Here is a 22879-nt window from a genome sequence, read left to right as displayed (position 1 = left end):
GTCTCTGTTTCTCTCTGTGCCTCTCATGAATAAAGAAATAAAATCTTTAAAAAAAATTATTTTTTAGTAAAATCAATTCCAAAAATGAGGCGAAGGGAAGAGACTTTATTTTCCTAAAAACAACGAAGGTATCATTTATAAAGGTGAGTTACTGAAAATACCAAATCTATTTAATTTCCAAAGTTATATATTTTAATTTTTATTATTTTTTTAAGATTTTATTTATTTATACATGAGAGACACAGAGGGGCAGAGACACAGGCAGAGGGAGAAGCAGGCTTCTACATGGGAAGCCTGATGCAGGACACAATCCCAGGACCCCAGGATCATGACCTGAGCTGAAGGCAGACACTCAACCACTGAGCCACCCAGGTGCCCCAAGTTATATACATTTGTATTCCATATCCTTCTTGTTAAATACTTCCCTTCTAGAGGCAGAGAAGATACTCCTTCCAAAAAAAAAAAAAAAACCCACTAAATGATATTTAATAAGTCATCTAATACATATGGATCATGTGTGCTAATTACTGATTGAACTATATAATTTATCAATTTTCTTCCACCCTAAATTTTCCTATTCCCTTTTGTTCACTATATTCACTTATTAAACCATTTTTCAGGTGTTTAGGATTTCATTTATCCAAACTATTAAACTATTAGACCCACTTGCTACACTGAACATTTATTGTCCTTTTACATAGCATACCTTATGAAATGTTTCTCAGCATTGAGGAGAAACAAGTAATAAAATTGCAGTTGCCTTGTAAGGTTTAATCACTATGCTAGCATAAAGTTTATACTCAAAATTAAATAAGAAAAAAGTTTCCAATAAATTATTCAATTTGGTTTTGATCAATAATAAACTTATGAGAGACACCTGGGTGGCTCAGCGGTTGAGGGTCTGCCTTTGGCTCCGGGCGTGATCCTGGAGTCCCAGCATCGAGTCCCACATCGGGCTCTCTGCATGGAGCCTGCTTCTCCCTCTGCCTATGCTCTGCCTCTGTCTCTCTGTGTCTCTCATGAATAAATAAATAGAATCTTAAATAATAATAATAATAATAATAATAATAATAATAATAATAATAAACTTACAATGTTATAGAACTAAATACATGATAAATAATGTTATCATGAAATAAAGTCCTGCTACTAACATATTTTTTAGGAAGAATATATTAAAAGATTTTGAGGGCAGCCTGGGGGTGGTGGCTCAGTGGCTGAGCGCTGCCTTTGGCCCAGGGCATGATCCTGGAAACCTGGGATCAAGTCCCACGTCGGGCTCCCTGCATGGAGCCTGCTTCTCCCCCTGCCTCTGTCTCTGCCTCTCTCTCTGTATCTCTCATGAATAAATAAATAAAATCTTTGAATAAATAAACAAACAAATAAAAAGTTTTGAAAAAGCATTTGACAAAATTTGATACTCTGTAATGATGAAAACTCTCAGTAAACCAGAAATAAGAAGAAATGTACTCAACCCAGTATAAGGCATCTATGAAAAACCAACAGCTAAAATTATACACAACAGGGACGCCCGGGTGACTCAGTGGTTGGGCACCTGCCTTCGGCCCAGGGCGTGATCCTGGAGACCCGGGATCGAGTCCCACATCAGACTCCCTGCGTGGAGCCTACTTCTCCTTCTGCCTGTGTCTCTGCCTCTCTCTCTCTCTCTCAAAATAAATAAATAAAATCTTTAAAAAAATAAAATTATACATAACAGTGAAGGCTAACAATTTTCTACCTAAGATTAGGTAACAAGGGTAGGACCTCACAACTTCTTTTCAACATAATACTAGAAGTTGTAGCCACTGTAATGATAGTAAGAAATAAAAGGCATATAGATTACAAAGAAAGAACGAACAGTCTCTTTCTTGATGACATGATTGACAGTGTGGAAAATCCTAAAGAATCCATAAAAAAGCTACTAACAATAACAATTGAGTTTAGAAAGGTTGTAGGATATAAAGATCAAGAGATAAAAAGTTATTGTATTTCTGTATAACATCAATGGACAACTGGACAAATTGAAACCTAAAAAACTACAACTTACAAAAATGTTAAAATATGAAATATATACAAATAAATTTAACAAAAGATGTACACCTGTATACTGAAAACTATAAAAAAATGTTGACATTAAATAAGACCAAAATAAATGGACAGAGATTCCACATTCATGGACTGGAATACTCAATATTATTAAATCAATCTCCCCAAATTCAGTCCTAGATTCAACATGATCCAAATCAGTAGCTCAACAAGCATTTTTATAGAAACTGAAAACATGATTCTAAGATTTACACAGAAATGCAAAGAACTGGGGCACCTGAGTGGCTCTGGCTCAGGTCATGATCTCAGGCTCCTGGGATGGAGCCCCATATCAGGATCCCTGTTCAGTGGAGAGTCCGCTTCTCCCTCTCCCTCTGCACCTATCCCCTGCTCTATGCACTCTCTCTCTAATAAATAAAATCTTTAAAAAAGAAATGCAAAGGAACCTAGAATATCCAAAAATTTTTGAAAAAGAACAAAGCTGGAAGACTTACACTGCCTGATTTCACAACTTAATACCACACTTAAGACAATGTATTACTACACGTATAGATATATTCAGAGCAGTGGGGGAAAAATATAGTCTAGAAACAGACCCATGTATAGATGGTTAATTTTACACAAATACCAAAGTAATTCAGTGGTAAAAGAATATTCTTTTCAACAAATAAGACTGCAATAACTGGATATCCACATAGAATAAACAAATAAACTTTACCTCATTCTGTATACAAGCACTAACTCAAAATGAGTGCTAGATCTAAACAAACAGGCTAAAATTATATAACATTTAGAAGAAAATCTTTGTGACCTGGGCTAGGGAAATATTTTTCATACATAAAAGATAGGAATCATAAAAAAAAAAAAAAGAAAGGATAAATTGGATCTGTCACAATTTAAAACATTTGTCCTTCAAAAGACATAAAGATAATTAAAAGGCAAAGCACAGGGGATCCCTGGGTGGCTCAGCGGTTTGGTGCTTGCCTTCAGCCCAGGGCATGATCCTGGAGACCCGGGATCGAGTCCCACATCGGGCTCCCTGCATGGAGCCTGCTTCTCCCTCTGCCTGTGACTCTGCCTCTCTCTCTCTCATTCATAAATAAATAAATAAATAAATAAGGCAAAGCACAGATGGGGAGAAAATATCTGTGATATGTGATTTATGTGATAAAGGACTAATATCCAGAATATAAAATTCTTATGACTCAGCAATAACAGAACAAATGACCTGATTTAAAAATAGACAAGAGATATGAGCAGGCTTCGCTTAAAAAAGATACACTAAGCACAAAGAAAGATTTTCAACATCATTGGTTATTGGGGAAAAGTCAAATTAAAGTCACAACAAAATACCACTACATATTCATTATAATGGCTAAAATAAAAAAGAACAAAAATACCAAGTACTAGAGAAGACATGGAGTAATTGTAACTCTTAAACATTGCTGGTGGGGAATATAAAACGTTACATACACTTCAGGGAAGTTTTGCAGTTTCTTATGAAGTTAAATTTATCCTTCCCATATATAACAACAATCCCATTCCTACTTGGGAAATACATGAAAATGTACGTCCACATAAAAATTTGCATTCACAGCAAATTTTCACAGCAGTCTTTTTTATTAAATAGCCAAAGACCAAAAACAAGCCAAATACTTATCAACTGGTAAATGGATAAACAAATTGTGTTCTACCAAATAAACTGAATACTACTAAGAAATAAATAGGAACTACGATGTATCCAACAATATGGCTAACATCTCAAAACCATAATGTTAAACAAAAGAATCTGAATCAGAAGACTACATATTGTATAATGCCATTTAAAATGAAATCCTAGTAAGAAAACTATAGTGCTAAAAGCAGATCACTACTTGATTGGTTGCCAGGGGACAGAGGTAGTTTCAGAAAAAGAGCTGATTGCTAAGGAGCATGAGGAAGCATTTTGATGGAAATGTATGTCAGGACTATGGCAGTAGTTAAACAAATAAAACAACTGTCAAAACTCAGAATCATGGACTTAGAATTAAAAACATTTTTGCCTAGGGACGCCTGGGTGGCTCAACGGTTGAGCGGCTGCCTTCAGCCCCAGAGCATGATCCTGGAGTCCCGGGATCGAGTCCCATATCCGGCTCCCTGTATGGAGCCTGTCTCTCTCTGTATCTTTTATGAATAAATAAATAAAATATTTAAAAAAAATTTTTGCCTATAAGCTATACCTGATTAAACAGAAAAATTTCATTCTGAGTTAAAATCCTATACAATGTTATCAGAGTATGATAAAATATTACAAGAGGACACTATACAGAATTTATGTCATTTTGGCAGAGTTTTAGGATGCTCTGAAAGTACAGGTCAAGGAACACTGGTTAATGAAAGGTAGTCCCACACTTATCCTCACAAGAAAAGACACATATACATTACAACTTCCCTCCTCCCAGTCATTAATACCACTTGTTAAGTATTTTATTTTACAGAATTACTCTTTCTGATGAACAATCAAAAAGAAAACATTAGGTACAGAGTTTCAAATGGGGAATACAAAAAGGTTCTGGAGATGGATGGTGATGGTTACACAACATGGTGAATATACTTAATGCCACAGAAATGTTCACTTAAAAATGGTTAAATTTATTATATATATATATTTACCACAATAAATGTTCAAAGAAAGTAATGTTATGGGGAAAAAATTAATTCTAAGAAAACTTACACAAAAAGAAACTTACATAAATCTAGAAATCTATAAGGAATTTAGATTTTAAAAGTTCCCTTGGTTTGAATGGTAGACTAATCTGCTATCTCCCTGAACTGTGCTCTCACAAAATCAAGCTTAGAAGTGGTTATTAGGTATGCCTCTACTAGGTAAAGAAACTGTGATTACCAACTTCTTTAAAGTTTATTTGTGATGTTTAGGGCTCTACCAAAGAACAGCTTTTGCTTATAATAGTTTGAGTTGCTTACAGTAACAGGAAAAACACTGGGAGACAAATATCAGGTTAGAGAGTGCAGATCCAAAATGGTTCTGCATTTGGTGGCCTAAATACATGTCATTTTGTTATCTAAATTAATTTGCAAACTAACCTCAGCACAAACACTAAAAACATACAAACAGAAGTGCTAAAGTGGCTACGGGTCTGAGGTTAAGTAAGGCCACACAAGAACTGCCAAAACAAACATCAAATTTCATGTTATTTGAGGGAAAAAGAAAGCCATCTGTGCAATTTACTGTGGATAAATTGCAGTCTGATCAAGGCTAGAGATTTGTCATAGTTGTTATAATGTTAATATTTAAGCCAATAACTGAAAAAATCAGAAAATTCCTGGATAGAACAAAGGATGGCAGTGTTGTAGTGCCCACCATTTACAGAACTTGGAGAATCAAAAAAAAACAAAAACAACAACAAAAAAAAAACTCAAAGGGTACATGCCTAGAACAGAAAAGAATGTGTTTTGAAGAAGTTCTACATAAATCCGGGGAACAAATTCTGAGCTAAAGCCTAGATGAAGTTTAGGAGGGCAATTTCAATCTCAGGCAGAGAATGAATAATGATGGTAGTAGTGATAGTAACAGTAAACTCTTATACAGCACTTCCTATTTGCTGGACACTAGTTCCACACACTTGAATTCTATTAACTTGTTTAATCCTTATAACACCAGTGTGAGGCTGGCAAATCAATTTAGAGAGATGAGGAAACAGTCTCAGGGAGATTAGGTGACTTTCTCTTTACAACTCAGCCTGATAGGTGGCACAGCTGCCTCAGGGTGTTTTGTTCGATTTCCAGACTTCTTGCTTGCTTTTAATATTATATTGTCATCTTTGGAAAATACCATTGTTTTCCAAGGAACCAAGGAAGTCAAAAGGAATCGCTCTAAATGGGGATGCCTGGATGGCTCAGCGGTTGAGCTGTGCTTTTGGCTCAGGGTGTGATCCTGGAGTTCAAAGATTGAGTCCCCGAGTCCCAATCGGGCTCCCTGCGGGGAGCCTGCTTCTCCCTCTGCCTATGTCTCTGCCTCTCTCTTTGTATCTCTCATGAATAAATAAATAAAATCTTAAAAAAAAAAAAGGAATTGCTCTAAATCTACACTAGAATGGAAAGTAATATTAAGAAGGACTAGTGAGAAATGAAAAGCTTTCAACATTTATTAAAAGCCCACCATATGCCAGGTATTTTACATTTCAGCATGGTAGGCAGCCAAAGGCAACCAACTACAACAAAACAGCTGATTTACAGATCTCAAAATTCACCATAAACTTGTATCCTTAATGAAGTTTGTTAAATAGTTTCTTTGAATTTAAGAGGCAAAGATATAATAAATGCAAAAAAACCCCACTATTTGATTACATCTTCACAAGAATTCAACTCAGTTCTTATAAAAAATATATTTTAGGGCAGCCCGGATGGCTCAGCGGTTTAGCGCCACCTTCAGTCCAGAGCGTGATCCTGGAGACCCCGGATGGAGTCCCACGTCAGACTCCCTGCATGGAGCCTGCTTCTCCCTCTGCCTGTGTCTCCACCTCTCTCTCTCTCTCTGTGTCTCTATGAATAAATAAATAAAGTCTTAAAAATATATACATTTTTTAAATTTTATTTATTTTGAGAAACAGAAACAGCACACAAGCAGGGGGAGAGGAAGAGGAGAGAGAGAATCTTAAGCAGGCCCCAAGCTCAACACAGAGCTTCATGCAAGGCTTGATCTCACAGCCCTGAGATCATGACCTGAGCTGAAATCAAGAGACGCTTAACCAACTAAGCCACCCAGATGCCCCTCTTTAAAAAAATTTAATAAGCATTTGTGTACAGCATGATTTCAGGCACAAGACATATAAGGGACAAATTTATTAAAAATTAAATAAGATGATCCCTGTTCTCAACAATCTTATAGACTACAATAATCCTTTGCAATTATGCCCATTTTACCTAAGAAGATAATGCTTCAAAGGGTTAAATGACCTATTTAGGTAAGCTATTAAATAAACAAATTAAGACGATAGTGCTCAGAGGGGTTAAATGATCTATTTAGGGTCCAAGCTATTAAAATAAACAAATTCAAACAGAATTTAAACCCAAACCCATCTAATTCCAAAACCTATACAACACTTTTGCTGTATGGCAATCTAATATAGTTTCTGAGTATAGTAACTGGAAAAAAATTTGAACTAACTTCAAGTAACAAATACAGAGCACCTGGTCTCTTCTTAATATTTTAGAACTGTTTCAGGTTAGTTCAGAACTTAAAAAAGGGAAGTGAGAATTCTAGACTAAATTTTGGGTTATAATCTTCACATAAACTGAGCATAGCACAAGTACAGTGCAAGCGTCACTTGCACTGAAAAACAGGTGAACATCTACCAGTGGATTGCAAATGGGTGTAAATCCACTGGGAAAATATAGGGGAGCTTTAATTCCAGGAGTTCCCAGTCTTTTAGGCTGAAATCCTTCTCCTTTCGGTCTTATAGGTAGGTTAAGTATGAAAAAAGTTTCCCAATTAGGGTCCAATAAATAGGAACCAGACTAGGAAGTCCTCTGAGAATTTTTCTCAGCACCTGCTCTGTCATAAATCCATTTACTAAGTGCATAATAGGAAAAAGTGTATTGATAGAACTCTCCACTGTTTACCAAAAAAGAGACAAGATATTAAAGATACTGTGCTTTACAAGAGAGGATCCTATTCACAGTGAAATATACTGAACTGATCCAGTTATATACCCTTTTATTCAACTTTGGAAACAAAAGTGTGTATTTACGAGATGACTAAGGCTTGAGGGTATAGCATAGATCTAGTTGGCCACCTCGAAACTATTAGCCTAGATTTGCTCAATTATGCTTGGCCCAAATGGAATTAACTAAATAGAGATAAATAATTTTCAAAGAACTAGTAAGGGAATGGTCAAGGTCCTTAGAAATGAATTTAAAACTGTCTTCAATGTGAATTAAAACTGTTTTCAATAAAAAAAATGAACTTAAAACTGTTTTCAAAACACCCCAAACTTCATTACCATTATTTTCTAAAAACATTTAAGAACTCAACAGATTCATAGAAATACAAAATATAAAAAACAAGAATTATTAAATATAAAACATGTTTAAACAATACAAAAATGTGGGACACCTGGGTGGCTCAGCGGGTTAAGTGTCTGCCTACAGCTCAGGTCACGATCTCTGGATCCTGGGATGGAGTCCCACATCGTTGGGCTCCCTGCTCAGAGGGGAGTCTACTTCTCCCTCTCCCTTTACTCCTCCCTCCTGACTGGTGTTCTCTCTCATTTGCTCTGTTCTGTGTCAAATAAATACATTTTTTAAAAATCTTAAAAAAAACAGCGCTCCCTTCAGCAGCACATATACTAAAAATCTTTAAAAAAAATACAAAATACAAAGTGTGTATGTACTTAGATGTTTATAATGATGTTAATATATGAAGATATTTGTGTAATATATAACGAAAAATGGATTCACAGAACCAGTTGAAATATACTTAAAGCAGAATCAAAGTTAGTTCTCTGACACAATTTTCCAACTATATTTTATAGGCTTTCATCATAAAAGAAAATCTGACATATTTTAAAATGTAAAAAATGTAAAAACATTTTAAAATTCATAAGAATTCTCAGAATAATTTGATTACTCTTTTCAAAAGTACACAAATTTACACAGAAAATTTTCTTTGAACTCTAAGATTTGCCTGCTAGTTCATCTTTTCAGAAACTAAACATTTCTTTCCTGGAGTCTAAGATCATTTTATTAAGGGGCATGAGGCAGAGAGAAATCAGAGGCAGCTACAACTTCCCAGCCTTAGCAACCCCCAAGTGGCTCCCTGTACTATGGGGGGACAAAATTTCTAACTGGTAAAAAAACATGTAATAGAAATTTACCATTTTTAAGTTCAGCAGCATTAAGTATGTTTGCTGATGAGCAAGAGATTTCCCTAACGTTTTTTCCCCCCATAACTTTTTCATCTTGCAAAACCGAAGCTGCTATTTCATTCCAAGTGAACACCAAGACATTTTAAAACAATACAGATTGTGTATCTAGAAAGCAGAATATATTCAAATCAAAGCCCACTATGAGGACATAACTTGGACAGAAACTAGGTCATATTTTGTCTCTTTGAAGGAACGGTTTTCTTCATAGAATATATAAAACAATATTGTAAACAGTTTTTTTAATTAAGAGAATAATTTCCCCGAAGGCTGGAGACAACATCTTATTCGTGTACATCCATAATATCTAGCCATAAAAGCCACTCACATTGCTGATAGCATCAAAGGAAACTACTTAAATACAAAGTTTCATAATCTAATTCAATTTCTCAGCTATCCAATAAACTCCTCTAAGAATCAATTACAAGGAACACTCTGTTTACACTTGTACTGTTTTCTCAAAAACTTCCTTTAAAAAAAAAGTTCTATTAATTCAGGTTTCAGAATCTGCAGCTGACTGTGCTTATGTAATAATCCACTCACATAAAGGGTATGTGAAGATAAGTTTTCTACTTACCATATAGTTACCATAAGCATGATCAAACATTTCCAGTACTTGATTCCTAATTTTAAAAGAGCAGAAATGGAAAAAAAGTTAAGTACATTCTATTTATTGTTTTTCTAAAAAAGTTAATGCTCCTTCATAAACTTATACCAATTAAAAAAAAAAGAAAAAATTAGTTAGAAAAAGACATAAACAGAGTCAAGAAATACACAAGTGTTAGTAGACAAGCTTTCATGAATCATATATAGAGCTGGGCCAAATTTTTACTCTTCCTAGCAATTTATGTAAAATTCACCTTATGCTGCCCAAGAAAACTGACAAATGATGCACACCATGCAGAGAGAAGGAAATCTGATGCTGAAAAATAATTACCTCTTAACAAAATTATTTAACATATCTGTCTTAAAAGGAAGACTATACCTGGAGACTCCCAAGAGAAGTAATAATTACTGTTATTGTTTATTGCTTACACTATATATATCTATATATTCTATAGAAGGGTGGGTATGTAAGGAAAGCTTCTACCTTTCATTTTAAATAAAATCACTAATGCCTAGTTTAATACATATCTATTGATATATATTTGCTCACACTTTCAAAAGATAAAATTTTATGATTTTATGATGTACTCTTTTCTCCTTTAAAAAAACATCAAAAGTCAAATAAATACTCATCTCTAAAATGAGAAAAATAACCTCAAAAAGAGATTTGTGTGTTTTGCCTATCTCTGTTTCTTAAAATACCCAAGATGACTGTTTAAAATGGAGATTTCTGATCCCCACACCAGACTTACCAAGTCAAAATCTGTACTTTCTGGACCAACGAATTGGTCTTTCAGTTAAACACTCTCAACTTTGGGGGTTTGAGGACTACACAAAAAACTACAAAGTTAATGTTATGGTTAGACAAAACCAAATATCTGAATAATTAGCAAGGGAAAAATAGTTCAATAGTCTTCTATTAACACTTACTATTGTTCCCAAAGTTCCAGTCACTAACAGCAAGAATTGAAGAAAGTGTTAGAGAAAACGGTTGGTATAATTTTATTTTACTTCCTGTCATACTGCAATTGTCATTTTAAAAACTGTAATAATAGATGATGAAATACCAGTAATAATAAAGCTACCAAATGGAAAAAGAACTAATTTCCAGACCCTGGCTATAAAGACCAGCAAAATCAAGTACATTCAAACTTATAAACTGAAGAAATGAAATCTTGACAAACTTTTTATGAATAATCTTTTTATTTTTTTTATTTTTATGAATAATCATTTTAAAACTCAATCTTTAAAAAGATTTATCATTATGCTAAAACCTTAATTCTTATGTGTGTGCACATATGATAGAAAATGGACAGGTTATCTCAGAAAACTATGGAGTATCTTAAAGAATTCTTCTACATATTTATTATATTGCAGATGATAAAGATCTCTCAAATTAGCTAATGAACAATCAAAAACAATGTTTAAATTTTCTTTTAAACCATTATCAATAAATGAAATATGGAAATTATTCTTTTCCTTTCACGGATATGTAATCATTACAAGATTATTGCCAAGAAATAGAAATTCCTTTAGCTGGTAATGGCAGTGCCTAGATATGTGCGTTACAGACAACAAAAGCTTTAACTTGCTAACCCAAATTTTGTAAGCATTCAATTTTCAGGATTAAGAATAAGTCACAATTGCATATGAGGACACATGACTTTCCAATCCTTACATTTTTGTAGCACATGATCATCAGATTTCACAACACATACTTCAAAGTGGAGATAGTTAATATCCAGTTGAGTACTCTCTCTCCTACTTAAACATGTACGTCCTCACAAAGTAGTATTTAAATACAGAATGGCACCTTACTCTATTAAACGAAAAAAAAATGTCTTTATGATGGTTTTATAACTATTCAACAAGTGAATAAAAATGTATTGAGCAGCCCCAATGGCCCAGAGGTTTGGCGCCGCCTTCAGCCCGGGTTATGATCCTCGAGACCTGGGATTGAGTCCCACATCGGGCTCCCTGCATGGAGCCTGCTTCTCCCTCTGCCTGTGTCTCTGCCTCTCTCTCTCTCTGTGTGTGTGTGTGTGTCTGTCATAAATAAATAAATAAATAAAATCTTTTAAAAAAATGTATTGGAACTCAGATCCATAGTTCAAAAATTGCCTTTTTTATTAAAAATAATTTTTGTAAGTCAGCTTTTTCTAAAACCACATTGCCTGTCAATGTGCTACAGAAATTGGATTGCTTTATACTTCTTTTTTTTTTTTTTATTGAAAAGATAACATTAACAACTGCTGTAACATTTAAACCACAAAAGCAAAACACAATGTATTCCAGGAAGGGTAAGTCTACATATGAACAAGTAAAAAATTCCATAAACTACAAACTGCAAGCAATTGAGTAACTGCTTACAACTTGTGATAATTCCAGTCTTTATCATCTGTTTGGTATTGGGGGGGGGGGAAGGGAATAGGAAAAGGGGATGAGGTATTTTAGGCTTTTTATCATAAATCATTATTTGGGCTTTTTAAAAAAATGTACAGGTAAACCTAATGAATCAAAGTTCAGTTTCCTGAAAATTTCCAAAGGGGAAAGCAGTAAAACAATTGTGTGTTTGTGGTTTATAGTTCCAGACTCTTCCTCTCAAAATTTGAGCTGAAATTTCAAGACACTTTGGTTGAACTTTTCCAGTTAAAAATTAATTTTGGTCAAAAATGACTAATGACTTTTCTTCAAATAAAAATGTCTAATTAAAAAAAAGAAAGGGGAGTGGTAGTCACCATACTTTCTTTCCTTTACAGACTTGAAGCTTCTCTTTCGACTTTTAAGAAGTGCAACACAGTGGAGAGAACTTCTGCTCGGAAGTCCAAACAGACCTAGGTTTTGAATACTGGTACCACCATTTACTAGCTCCGAGTTTGAACAAGTTGACCTTGAGTCTCAATTTCTTCACCTGCACAATGGGGATCACTTCCACCTCATTAACAGGGAGGATTACAGAGGTAACATATGTAAAGTGTCTGGCACAGAGCAGGGCATTCATTAAAACAGTTATCAAGGACACATTAAATTCATAAAGAAAGAAAACTGTAAGATACTTAAGAGTTTACTGATAATTTTGCTTTGGTAGCTGATTTTTTTCCATCAGGCATCTTTTATTGTTACCTTATTTGAAAAACACAATACTCTTGCAGTGATTTAAATAAGTAAGTACATAAAACAAAACCTGATGGTCCCATTCACTTCCATCTTAACCCCAGGGGGTAATCATCTTTCCACGTTTTTCTAAGCGTAGGCAATTTCTTTTCTGCTTTTAAAAGAACATGGGATGGCACTATACATACTATTCTACAACTCGAATTTTTTTTTTTTGTCTTAGAAATATATCCTGGATGTCCTTCCAGTTATCTACATCCTCCCTAATGTTTGAATGTTATTCCATAATACAGATGCTCCAAAGAACAGTTCCATTCTTTCAAAACGTACATCTTTGTACATCTATCTCTACATCAATAGCGCTTTTATTTCTGTAGGATTGGTTCCCTGAGACGGGGTTAATGAATCAAAGAGTACATACAATTTAAATTTTAGGGGATACTGTGAGTCGCAGCAATTTACACTCCCACCAAGTCTCTTCTCACAGTTCAACTAGTCAGTACTCTGTTTTGTACTTATTAATCTTTTTTTTTTAAGATTTAATTTTTCTAAGTCATTTCTACACCCAACGTGCGGCTCAAACTTAACAACCTGGAGACCAAGAGCCACAGGCTCTACTGAACTAGCCAGGCACCCCTGTATTTACTAACCTGATGGCAAAAAAAAAAAAAAAAAAAAAAAACCAGCGATCTCACTGTTTTAATCTACATCTCTTACACTTCAGAGGTTGAGTAACTTTTCGTGTTTATTGACCATTTGCATTTCCTCGTGCGAATTAACTCTTCACGCTCTTTGCTCATTTTCTTACTACTTCTTGGGCTTATTTTCTGATTTGTGGGACCCCAGCGTGTATTAGGGATACGGAACTCCCGCTTCAGCGCTGTAAATACATGTAACTGGTAATTTCATGACCACGTCCGAAAGCGAGAAACCTACTTGGAGTAAGCAGGTGCGCTCCGTTGAGGCGTCTGAATAACACCTTTAAATACCGCCCTGGTAGAACCTGCGGTGCACAGGAAGCACCGCAGAGACCTGGTAAACGTGTAAAGTTCCGATTCCAACGAACGCCCCCTTTTCCCGTAACAGGTGCAAAGCGCATTTCCTTAACTGCTGCGAGACCTCGCCGACGGCTGCCCAGCGGGGAGCTCGCCTGTGCGCGAGCTCGGGCCGCGTCTCCGGCTGAAGGCGGGCGCGGGACCCCGGCACGGAGCCGCACGGGCCGGAGCCCCCTTCGCGGGCCACTGGCGCGGCAGCGGCGCGGACAGCCGGCACACGTCGCCGGCGGCCCAGGGACATCCCGGCGGCCCCTCGAGGTGGCCCTGCGGCGCCGGCCCCCCCTCCCGGCCCCCGCCCCCCCGCCAGGGTCCGATCGCCGGGGCACGGGAGCCGCCGCGCGCCCGGGTCGCGCTGACAGGCACCTCGCCCGCCGTCCGCCTCCCGAGGAAACCCACCCCCGGCCGCCCGGCACCCTTACCCAAGCTTCTGTCTCTCCTCCCTACTCATGGGCGCGGCCCCCGCCGTCCACACGGACGTGGCCGCCACCAGGCAGAGCGCGGCCGCCGCCGCCACCAGGCTCCATGGCGCTCGCTGGGGGACCGAGGACCCACAGCCCCGGCCGCCGCCGGCTTCGCTCATGGCCCCGCGGTTGCGCGCACGCGCAGCGGCTACGCCCGGCCGGGGGCACACATCGCCGGACGCCGGTGGCGAGGGGGCTGCGAGCCGTGCCGAGGGCGGGATGCGGAGCTACGCGAGCGGCAGCCGTCGCCGATCTGCTTCCCGAAACCACCGAGCCCTCGGTCCCCAGCGCCAGCGCTGCCACCGCCCTCCGCCCTCGGCGGCCCGGAGCACCTCCCCCAGCTTTCCGGTGTCGTAGTCTAGGAAACCGCCTCCCCCAACGCTACTTCCGGGTAGGGCCCGAGGCCCGGAGGCTCAAGACCAATGGGGACGTGACGGGAGAGGGGCAGGCTCCGGGGGAAGGAGAGGGCATTGGCGGGGACAAGGGAGACGTGGACAAAAGGCGGGACTGGGGCGGGGCCTCCGGCTTCGGCCCTCCTCCGACCCGCGAGCTTGCGACCCGAAGACTACAAGTCCCAGCGTGCACTGCTACCCCCCCCCCCGGCGGGCGGGCAATCCGACCCCGCCGGGCTGAATTTCCACCCGGGGGGGGACGCGCTGCACCCTGGGACGTGTGGTCCTCCGAGGGGCCGGGGCGGTGCCTGGGATCCCGCTTCCCGCGGCGCCTTGCAGCCGGTCCTTCCTCCGGGGCTGTCAGCTGCAGCGTCCCGGGGAGCCTGTCAACCGCTGTGCGTCCCTCCTCCCGCCCTGACGCTTCTCCGAGGGCTCACACGTGCCCAGCTCCGTGCCACACGCCTTAGGGACTAGCGTTGGGATAGTTTTCTACCCTCGGGGAGATTGCAAAAAACGGTAACGGCAAAAATGCCTTTGACCTTTGACGCAATGTGCTGAGAGTTTTACTTGCGTTCATCTCATGCACGCTTCTCGACTCTTAAGAAGTCAAGGACCGCCGTTCCCGTTGCAAATGAGGAAACCGAGGCTGAAGAGGTTAGGTAGCAAGTCCTCGTCACCCTGCTGGGTTAGATGTCCAGCCAGCCAGCCTCTCTGACTCAGGAATCCCTGCACGTAGCCGCATCCACAAGGATTAAAGAGGACACGTACGGGGATCCCTGGGTGGCTCAGCGGTTTGGCGCCTGCCTTCGGCCCAGGGCGTGAGCCTGGAGTCTCGGGATCGAGTCTCACATCGGGCTCCCTGCATGGAGCCTGCTTCTCCCTCTGCCTGTGTCTCTGCCTCTCTGTGTATCTCATGAATAAGTAAATTTAAAAAAAAAAAAAAAAGGACACGTAAGACTTCTCTTAAAAGTCCAACGTAAGGAGAGTAGAAGGAGTTGCAAAGAAAACTTAATAAAGGAAATTGGAACTTGCAATTGATTTTGATTACTGAGTCCCACATTAATTATTGGTAAAATGAAGAGTAAGGTTTCCTCTTGAAAAAAACAAAACCCATTTTGTGTGTGTGTGTGTGTGTGATAATTCAGTAGGTAGGTGATCTCTGGGTGCGGATGTGATCTCTGTGACCACAGGAAGTCGCCTACTGATCCCTTCAGCATCATTCAGCTCTATTTCTGGAAACTCTTCTTCCTTGATTTTTATCACCTTGCATCATCTGCTTTGTCTCAGACAAGACCGTTCATGTGACACCAATGACTCTTCCTTCACTCCCCCTCTCTACACTTTCTTAAAACGTTGGTGTTCCCTGCATTTTAAGGTTTTTCTTGTTGTCTTTTCTCTTCTCTTTGTACACTATTCTTGGGTGATTTCTTCCACTCATACGGATTCAGCCACCATGTGCCTGTGGTTGATGTCTAAATCCATATCTGTCCTGATCTCTAGTCCCACTTTCTCCCTTCCCAATAGAAATTCCCTTCTCTGGCCAAAGGTAGCTCAAATGTAATATGTTCACTGGTTCTTTTTTTTTTTTTTTAAGATTTTATTTATTCATGAGAGACACAGAGAGAGAGAGAGGCAGAGACACGGGCAGAGGCAGAAGCAGACTCCATGCAGGGAGCCCGATGTGGGACTCGATCTCCGCTCTCCGGGATCACACCCTGACCTGAAGGCAGATGCCCAACTGCTGAGCCACCAAGGCGTCCCTGTTTTCTGGTTCAAATTAATGCGTAGGAATCATCTTCAACTCCTCCTCCTTCATGGTCCATGCCTACTCAGTTGCCAAATTATATAGATTTTACTTCTGCCATCACTACCTGCTGTCACTCCTACTTCTCAGTTGAAGCCTTATTACCTCTTTCCTGAACCATTGCAATTGTCTCCTAATTATCTCCCTGCCACCCTACCTTACACCACATTGCTACCAGAGTTGGCATTAAGGACATCTACAGACCCTCTAAACATGTCATCTCCTGTCTACCCCTGCCCTGCCTTCAGATTCATGCAATAACTAACAAATCGACGAGTTGTACCTTTCTATGCCTTTGCTCTTATGTCTGCTATCCCACCATCTTTGTCTGTAGAACACTCTACCCATTAAATCATTGCTCAGATTCCAGCTCCACAGAATCCTTTCAAAACCTTACAGCCACTAGAAGTCATTCCCTCCTCTGTTCTTTCATTGTATTCTGTTTATGATTGTGTTTTTCAGCCAGCCATGTCCACTAGATTATGACTGCTTGGAGGGTATACACTTCAGCTTAATTACATGTATATTCCAAAATTCAGCACTGTGCCTCTCCTGTTTTAGATGCTTAATAAATGTTGAATATACTTGTTTCCTTATTCCTTCATTTTCCTTATCTACAAAATGAGGACTAATTTGGTCCTTTTATCTACTTATATAGAGGCTGTGAAAACACATAAGGTCATTTCTGTACAGCATTTAATTTTATTCTTTTTATGGACTTGCAACCCTATATCTGTTCCATCCTGGATCCTCTTTGGCAGCTTTACGGATGAAGTTAGCTAAATAAATAATACCTGTGAATTGTTCTTGGCTCTAGCATAGAGAAGATGACAAGCTAAAAGTCAATACCAACTATTCAGTATTTGAAAACTAGGAACAAATAAAATAGAAAAGCAGGGGCAACTGGGTGGCTCAGTTGGTTAAGTGCCTGACTTTAGCTGAGGTCATGATCTTAGGGTCCTGGGATCAAGTCACATGGGGAGCCCTTGTTGGCTCTGGTCAGGCGGCATAGGTAGGTCTACCTTGGGTGACCACCCTCCCTCCAGTGGCCCCACATGGGGCTTCTCATTCAGCAGGGTCAGCTTGTCCCTCTCCCTTAACCCCTTCCCCTACTCAGGCACTCTCTGTTTTATCTCTCTAATAATAAATCTAAAAAAAGAAAAATAGCCAATGACCTTCAGTTTTATTGAAATATAGTCAAGTCAATTATTTGTAGTGGATTTTTGGCAGTAACTCAGTTTCCTTTATCTTCCTGGTGTTCCAAGGCTTTATAAGAAGTCAAAAATAGACTAGTAACTATTATTAAACAATGTTCTCAAGAAGGAGGTCTGGCTTTTAATGTTTAGCATTTTCTGTCCCCTACTTTAGATTATTTATTTGTTTTCAAGTTAACACTACATTTAAAAAACATCTGATGAGAACACAAAACATATTTTTGTTGACTGGCTAAATAATAAGCATTTTTTTCCTCCTTTACTGAAATTCAATTTCTAGCCAATAGTTGAGTTCATTTGTCACTAATCTCTGCAAAACTGTAAGGAGAAAAGCATGTGTGACCTAAAAAGCATTGCAACTTATCATTATGTAAGATGGAACCCACGGAAGTGAAAGAAAAATATATTCATAAAGTGCATTTCAAAAGAGATTCCATTTTAACTCCATGATGGAAATAATCAAATTCTTAGCTAATTGGCCAGTTATGAACAGTAGGAAAAATTTACATTCATTATTTTAAAACCTATATATGTTATTTTAGAACCTATTCGCTTAGTGATAAAAAAGGTTATAGGAATTAAGAAAAACCTTGGTGTGTTATACAAGGGGAAAAACACTGGTGGAAAGCAATAAAGAGAAGGAGAGGACTTTTAAACAATATGGAAAAGATTTCAGATGTGTAAAAAGCCCATTAAAGATGGTAAGAAATCACTACACCAAAATAAAAAGCTTTTGCACAGCAAAGGAGGCCAGCAGCAAAACAAAAGACAATCCAGTGAGTGGGAGAAACATTTGTAACTGATGTATCTGATAAGGGGTTAACACCCAAACTATGTAAAGAACTTCTACAATTCAACACCAAATAATCCATTTAAAAATGAGCAGAGGACATGAATAGACATTTTCCCAAAAATGACATACAGATGGCCAACAGGTAAAGGAAGAGGTGCTCCACATCACTAATCGTCAGGGAAATGCAAACCAAAGCCACAATGAGATATCACCTTATACCTGTCAGAATGGCTAGACCCTAAAAGGATAAGAAATAACAAATATGTATATAATGGAATATTGCTCAGTCATAAAAAGAATGAAATCCTGCCATTTGCAACAACATGGATGGAACCAGAGGGTATAATGCTAAATGAAAGGAGTCAGAGAAAGACAAATACCATATGATTTGACTTGTGAAATTTAAGAAACAAAACAAAGAAAAAAAGACACCAAAAAACAGATTCTTTTTTTTTTTTTAAAGATTGTATTTATTTATTCATGAGAGACACAGAGAGAGGGAGGCAGAGACACAGGCAGAGGGAGAAGCAGGCTCCATGCAGGGAGCCTGATGTGGGACTCAATCCCAGGACTCCAGGATCACACCCTTGGGCCGAAGGCAGGCGCCAAACCGCTGAGCCACCCAGGGATCCCCAAAAAAACAGATTCTGAAATATAAAGAACAAACTGGTGGTTACCACAGGGAGAGTAGGTGGAGGGATGGATAAAATAGGTAAAAGGGGCTAAGAGCATACTTATCTCAATGAGCATGGAGTAATGTATGGAATTGTTGAATCATTAAAATGTGTACCTGAAACTAATGTGACACTGTGTTCATTGCACTTGAATCAACAAAATAGAGAAAAAGTTGTCAAAAGAAATGGTTAGAAAGAAGAGCCATGTGTAAAATGCCCTTTCACCAGTTAAGAGTTTGTTTGTACAACCTTGTAGCTTATGTAAATATGTATGCTCACCTGGTGTTCTCTTTACTTTCTTCCCTGGATGGACTAGGACTTAGGGAGTGGTAGGAGCCCTGGTTAGAATCATAACATCACATAACATCACAAACACAAGGGAGGGTCTCCACTTCAATATTACAGCTGGGAAATAGTCTCAGGAGGCTGCAGGCAGCTGTGTGACACTGACCATACAGGAGCAGTTGCCCCTAAATGACTTGAATTCTTTAATACAACAGATCTAATTCCTCTTAAAACTCAAGTGTGGGATTTGACAGTAGTGATTCCATCATTCATCAAATTGCTTTTCCTACTATTTGATAGTGGGTGGAATTCACAGAACACTTCTTGAGAAACCGATCTTACAAATATTAAATGCAGACAGTACATACTCTACATTCACACGTAGGGACTTTAGGGCCATTGAAAGGCAATTTCATGAAGAACAGAGTGAATGTTGTGAGCTGGCTTCAGGCTTGGCTGTCTGATGTACCCAAATTCCAAGAAAGAGAATGGGAAATACAGACAATTCGCTTCTGCTAAAGATGTCCCCGGGGCTTTTTCCACCTCTCAGTCGTGACTCAAGATCTTAAAAATCACTTCAGCTTCAGATTATTCTCTCACTTCTGTCCATGACACCTGCACCAGCTCTCTTAGACAAGAGATTTTGCTCCTACATCACATTTAATGTTCAGCTCACTCTGTGGTGGGTGTCTCATTCTGTCGCCATTTTCCATTTGCTTCCATGTACCAGAAACAAAGCCAAGTTACACGACTTTCTCCAAGCAAGCGCATCTTGTCCTTGGCCTCTCTCCTAAATCCCCACTCTTGCATCACCAACACAGTCTCTACTTTGTATTTTAGTCTGGTCACAGAGATTTAAGGCTGTACCATTTCACATTTGAACGCTGCTGACCTAACATGGTGGCCAAGAACAGTGGCTCTGAGCCATCTCTGCTACTTTCTTGCCATGTTACCTTAAGCAAATTGCTGGATTTTGTTGTGCCTTACTTTCCTCATTTGTGAAATGAGAATGAGAAAAGTACCTGCCTCCCAGAATTTTTTAGAAGATGAAATGCTGGGGGATCCCTGGGTGGCTCAGTGGTTTAGCGCCTGCCTTTGGCCCAGGGCGCGATCCTGGAGTCCCGGGATCGAGTCCTACCTCGGGCTCCCGGTATGGAGCCTGCTTCTCCCTCTGCCTGTGTCTCTGCCTCTCTCTCTCTCCCCCCCCCCCCGTCTATAATAAATAAATAAATAAATAAATAAATAAATAAATAAATAAATAATAAATCTTAAAAAAAAAAGAAGATGAAATGGTTGGGACACCTGGGTGGCTCAGTTGGTTAAGTGGTTAAGCATCTGCCTTTGGCTCAGGTCACAATTCTAGGATCCAGCCCTGCCTTAGGCTCCATGCTCAGTGCGGATCCTGCTTCTGCTTCTCTCTCTCTGCCATTCTCTCTTGCGTGCTCTCTCTCTCATATAAATAAATAAAATCTTTAAAAAAAAAAAAAGGATTGAATGGTTTAATTGTTGTAAAACTTTCCTCCAGGGGCATTGCGAAGGTGGTGAGATAATGTGTGTAAGATATTTGGCACAGTTTGAAAGAGCTCAATAAATAGTAGCTTTTGGTATTCTGGTCATTGTGGAGTAGAAAGCAAAAGTCGCCATTGTTGAGAGCATTGGATTCAGGGGTAGGTGGCAGCTGCTCCGCAGACCACAGGACCATGATTCTACTTAGCCCTGAATCTTGTCCACTTCCCTGGCTTGTGGACTACATCCTGCTACTGCAGGCTCCCCGTCCAAAAACATAGCTCCCCTAGACCTGGGACTCAAGGGACTTTTGAATTCATGCCTAGTTTCTGCCATGGAAACCTTGCATAAGCTATAGAGCTTTGTTCATGCTTTAGAGTAAACATACATACAAACGCAAGGCACTTTTCTCCCCTCTTAAAATTAAAAGTGACCTCATTTGTAAGCCATTTGAATTTACAGAGGTGGAATCAACTTGTCAGAAATCTTTTCAGTGTTTTGTGTGACTTTGCTCTGTTTTTTACTTTGTTTTCAGAAAGGTGCATTTTACCTCCAATCTCCATGGGGTTTAAAAGATACTCAATTGCACACACTGATTTAATTAATATGAAATTGAGGATCAAAGTGAAAGATGCCCAGTTGAATAGGTCAAAAAGCATCTCAGTATTCTGACACTCAAGAATTAAAAATTAGCTATTTGCTATAGCTATGCTGATTTTACTCATTTTCAAATCTGGCATTCTTACTTTCTAGAAACTCCATTTGCATATATAGATATACATGTAGAAAATTTATACACACCTACTACTGTCTTTTCAGGCTTTCTTCCTCCTATCCCATAATCCTCAGACAGAGTGATACATATTTGTCAAACCTCATCATTCGCTAACCTCAGAGATGTGCTTTCCATTGAAATAAATGTTGACAGTTCTTAAATATTGAAAATTAGCTACTTCCTGGCTTTCCTCTCCAGCTTAAAGTTGTATGAAAACAGTACTTTATTTCAATCTTCTCCAAATGTTTTGAAAGATTCTTGTGCTTTTTTTTGTTGTTTTTGTTTTTCTTTTTTTACAAGTAGAGTGTTTAGTATTTTAGGTGATAAGCCAAGAGGAGGGAAAATGTATCATGGATGAAAAATAGAATAAATAGTTCTTAGTTTCTTTGTAGATCAATTTCCTTTTGGTATTTTAAAATCACCATACAATCTCCAGTACACATGATTTTACTTAAAATTTTGAGAGATGTGGTTTTAGATAGCACACCCTCTTGACATTTTTCATGGCAACCAGGCAATGAGGCAAGCACATCTACATTGTGCATGGAAATGTACTATTGTTAGTCCACTGCTAATACTTAATAGACCTTATTATTTTTATTTATAGAATTAGCTCTTGGGGCGCCCGGGTGACTCAGTTGGTTAAGCGTCTGGCTTCTGCTCAGGTCATGATCTCAGGTCCTAGGACCCATTCCCAAAGTGGGCTCCATGCTCAGTGGGGAGCCTACTTCTCCTTTTGTCCCTCCTCTCCACCCCTTCCCACCCTTCCCCCCACTTGTGCTGGCACGTATGTGCTCTCTCTCTCTCCCTAATAAATTAAAAAAAAATTTTTTTAAAGAACCAGCTCTTAAATACTAACTTCAGAGTCTTCCCAACCCTTCTCTGGGGTTTTGCACTTAATTTTAGCACCTTCTTTCGGTTGTCAGAGCACCCACAGTATTGTTTAATGTTTTTTTCTGCTTTTCCTCTATGTCACCTCATATCGCCTCACTTTCCTTTCTGCTCTTCCTCTTCATCTGGCACTGGCATGTATGTGCATACACACACACACACACACACACACACACACACACTTGCTTTGTACCCACTGCTGAGCACTGAACTTCAAATCACATGATTTGAGCTCTACACCTGGATCTGCCATTTTCTATTCCATGCAAGTCAATTTCTCTAAAATTTGGTTTCTTTGTTTTTTTTTTCATTCCAGATGGCCAACGGAGGTGGGCAGAAG

At 39.1% G+C, this 22879-nt stretch overlaps 1 protein-coding gene across 2 annotated transcripts in view; it reads right to left on the bottom strand.

Annotated features, from left to right (window-relative positions):
• The window catches only part of EDEM3 (ER degradation enhancing alpha-mannosidase like protein 3), a 72135-nt gene extending 57591 nt beyond the window's left edge, over window positions 1–14544 (bottom strand). For both annotated transcript variants that reach the window (XM_055319331.1, XM_055319333.1), the window contains exons 1-2: window positions 14164–14544; window positions 9547–9592 (exon numbers count right to left, since the gene is read on the bottom strand). In XM_055319331.1, the coding sequence (XP_055175306.1) occupies window positions 9547–9592; window positions 14164–14324 (207 nt within the window). In that variant the 5' untranslated portion in view covers window positions 14325–14544. The remainder of the gene's footprint in view (window positions 1–9546; window positions 9593–14163) is intronic.
• Between the last annotated feature and the right edge of the window lie 8335 nt (window positions 14545–22879).

Source organism: Nyctereutes procyonoides, unplaced genomic scaffold (assembly GCF_905146905.1).
Source record: "Nyctereutes procyonoides isolate TBG_1078 unplaced genomic scaffold, NYPRO_anot_genome, whole genome shotgun sequence".
In the NCBI taxonomy this organism is placed as follows: Eukaryota; Metazoa; Chordata; class Mammalia; order Carnivora; family Canidae; genus Nyctereutes; species Nyctereutes procyonoides.
This window is presented reverse-complemented; position numbering and strand designations above follow the sequence as displayed.